This window comes from Lycium barbarum, chromosome 12, assembly GCF_019175385.1.
Source record: "Lycium barbarum isolate Lr01 chromosome 12, ASM1917538v2, whole genome shotgun sequence".
Taxonomy (NCBI): domain Eukaryota; kingdom Viridiplantae; phylum Streptophyta; class Magnoliopsida; order Solanales; family Solanaceae; genus Lycium; species Lycium barbarum.
Window position 1 is genome coordinate 89363579 of NC_083348.1, and position 3629 is coordinate 89367207.

Here is a 3629-nt window from a genome sequence, read left to right on the forward strand (position 1 = left end):
AAAAATCAAAATTTATAAAAAAAAAAAAAAAAATTATTTAAAAAAAGGGGAGGGGGGGAAGGAGTGGGGGATGATAAAAAAAAATCAGGGGGAGGGTTGGGAGGAGGAGGGGGGGTGAAAAAATAAATAAACAAAATCAAAATTTAAAAAAAAAAAATTGGGGGGAAGGGGTGGGAGGAGGAGGAGTGGGGGCTGGTAAAAAAAATTAATTTTTTTTATTTTTTTTTTATGCGGGGGGAGGGGGAGGGTTGGGAGGAGGAGGAGGAGGGGGATGAAAAAACAAAATCAAAACTTAAAAAAAAATTGGGGGCGAGGGAGAGGGGTGAGAGGAGGAGAAAGGGGGGACTGGTGAAAAAGAAAATAAAATAATTTTTTGGTGGGGGGTGGGAGGAGGAGGGGAGGGCTGGTGAAAAAGCAAATAAAAAATTCAAAACTTTTTTTTTAAAAAAAAAAATAGGGGGGAGTGGCGGCTGGTGACAAAGAAAATAAAATAAATTAAAAAAAAATTCAATTTTTTTTTGGTGTGGGGGGGGGGGGGGGGAGGGGTGCGAAGAGGAGGGGGTAGCTGATGAAAAAACAAATAAAAAATCCAAGACTGTAAAAAATTAAATTGGGTGGGGTGGGGGGTGGGGGGGGGGATGGGAGGAGGAGAAAGGGGCGGCTGGTGAAAAAGAAAATAAAATAAATTCAAAAAAAATATTTTTTGGTTGCGGGAGTGGGGGTGGGGGGTGACTGGTGAAAAAGGAAATAAAAAATTCAAAATTTAAAAAAAAAATTGAAAGGGGGGGGGAGGGGGGGGAGGGCTGGGCAGTGATGGGAGGACGAGAAGGGAGTTGGTGGATTTTTTGAATTAAGTTGGGGTCTTTTTATATTTTGTAAAAGATTAAGAAGTTTGAAAAAATACATTTTGAATTTCAATTTCTTAATCTCAAATTTAATTAGGTTTTATTTTTAAATGATCCCCATAAATTACCTATACTAATTTCACAATTAAAAGGTCACCTATAACTAATTGTTCCTGCCTTGTGAGGTTTTCGAAAACTCTCCTTTTTATATTTTCTTTTTCCTGTGGGTGTTTTGGACTTTCATTTGGTAAAAATATTCCTCTCTTTGGTTTTCAGTTTCACTCGTGAAAATCATCATTTTCTTTTTAGCTTTTGAGCTTCAGTTTCCAGTTTTGAGGGTGATGAAAGTTTCAAAGCTCATGTCATAGTTATCTATACAAAAAACTCTGTTGTACTTGTCTTTTTCCTTCTGATACTGCTGCAGATTAAGACTAGCCCCTTGAAATCTGGGATCTTCTTTGTTTTTACAGAAAAACATACTCAAAAAACATTTCACATTTCTTTTTTCTCTGTTTGGTTGGAGTGGAGTTTGCTATTCAACGAAAAGCTTCAACCTTTTTTTGGAGTTATTGAACCTAAGGCAAAGGAAGATTCCAGAAACTATTCTCTTACATCTTCTTCTTTTTTCTTAATGATTCCCAAAAATACCAAAAAAAAGAAAAAGAAAAGAACAAACAACCCTTTCTCTTAGCTATAAAGAGTTGTGGTGTAAGGCTTTCTAGCTGGCAAGCTTTTTGGTACTTCAAACAAAGAAAGTGTCCTTTTTCTCTGTACTCATTCTTCTAATCTTGAGAGATCAAATTAAAACCCCCAAAATGGATGAGTTTAATGGTGGCTATAGCAACAGAAACAAAGGAAAAACTGAGAAAGATGGGGACTTTGAAGAAGAAGATGTATGGGCGTTTGTGAAGGAAAGAGACAATTCATCAAAGGTGATTATTCCAAGAGGTAACAGTATTAGTAGTAGTAGGAGTACTAGTAACAAGTCCATGGTTCAAAAATCTTCATCATCAAGTCCTGTTAACATTCCAGACTGGTCCAAGAATTTCAATAACAAGAAATCAAGAAGAGTTAGTACTATAACAGATCATGGTTCATCATCATCAATTGCTACTAGTGATGGAAATGTTGATACTAGTATTAATGTAGATGAAGAAGAAGATGATTATGGTGATGGAATGGTGCCACCACATGAATATATAGCAAGAAGGCTAGCAAGAAATCAGATTGCTGCTTCATTCTCAATGATGGAAGGAGTTGGAAGGACTCTTAAGGGAAGGGACCTTAGTAAATTGAGGAATGCCATTTTAACTAAGACTGGTTTCTTGGAATAGTATGAGTATTATTCACCATCATATGTTTGCAGCACCTAACTAACTAAATTAGACCATCCATCTTCATCATATGTCGTTATCATTTTTAGTACCATTAGACTACTATGTATTATATATAGACATATAGTATGCATGTGTTAGCTAGCCAAAGGTCCACCATCTGCTTTTTCTTTTTTATTTTCTTCATCATTATGTTTAAGTATGGCCTTCTTATTTTGAGCTCAGAGATGCAGTTTTGGGTTCTTTTTTCTGGAGGAAAAAGAATGGCAGGCTCTGAGATTTTGTCTGGAAGGTTTATAGGAGCATATGTTTTTGTATTCGCTATCCGTTATCATATATATATATATAGACTATGAAAGAGTGATTTTTGTATTTAGTAACTACTACTTTTTAGTCATGTTTTTTTTTTTGGTAACACTGTAAACATTACCATTAACAACCCAAATCAGAATTTAGAAATTAAAGAGTCGTTCTCCTCCGACAACCACTATGTTGTGTAGAGCAGCCCCCAGCAAACAAAGGAAAATCTAATTACATCTTCAACTTTTTAGTCATGTTGTCAATAGCTTTTGTTGCAGTATTATATCTGTTGTCTGCTTAACTTCATTGAATATAAGTTATATTTATGCTAATAGTATATTAATATGAATTTTTCGAAGTGCCGGAAGTCATGGTAGAGTTCATTAGAAAGCGTAGCTCTTTTAAATGCTAATATCTCCACAAATTGTAGTCTAATTTTAGTCACCGTAAGAAGACTTCTTTTTTGGACAAATTAAATACAACTGTCTTCGGATTCTTGTTAGCTCGCCATAAGACGCTTACTTGGGGACTTTTTACTCAATTGTTTCAAGAGTCTTCCAGTATTAAAAAATTTCTATTTTTTCATTGATTTCCTATTAAAAAATGTTTATTGTCTATTTCGCACTGAATGTTGATGAAAAAAACTTAAATAGTAGTATTTTCACACGGAAAAAGTATGACATTTTCTAGCATTTCAGTGAGAATCTGTTTTTCACTATGCGTTTTTCCAGTGAATTGGTTCGGTGTGAATGAGGTGGAAAAATTATATTTTATAGCATAAATTTTCCACTGAATGTCGGTGGGAAAAATATTTTTTTCTAATACTGTTGGTTGGTTAGACCGCGTTCAATGAACTCCCTGTCCGGCTCATCAACACATTAGATTAGTGTGAATATTTTTAGAAAGGGGTTATATTTATTGAAAAAGGGTATTTTCTTTATAGTATATATATTTACATAAAGCTCGTGCTAAAGATGAGGTAACGTTTATGATTTTATCTTAAAATCAAACTGAAAGAAGTACGAGAAAGAAGTCTTCAAAGTAAAGAGCGGAGATTGGAGAAAACATCAGTTGGCACCAGGTGATGAGTTAGAACTTAGAAGTATGAATTGGGGTGCAAATTCAGGTTTAAACATTTAAAAGAGACCAA

General features: G+C 34.8%; 1 protein-coding gene across 1 annotated transcript; it reads left to right on the forward strand.

Moving 5' to 3' along the window:
- The first annotated feature begins 1025 nt into the window (after nucleotides 1-1025).
- LOC132622503 (protein S40-1-like) lies at nucleotides 1026-2505 on the forward strand. Its single transcript, XM_060337116.1, has one exon. It carries the CDS (start codon nucleotides 1661-1663, stop codon nucleotides 2177-2179), a length of 519 nt encoding a protein of 172 aa, XP_060193099.1. The 5' UTR covers nucleotides 1026-1660; the 3' UTR covers nucleotides 2180-2505.
- Nucleotides 2506-3629: the final 1124 nt, after the last annotated feature.

Coding starts and splice junctions, on each gene's coding strand:
- LOC132622503 (XM_060337116.1), top strand. CDS start 1,661: ATGGATGAGTTTAATGGTGGCTATAGCAACAGAAACAAAGGAAAAACT.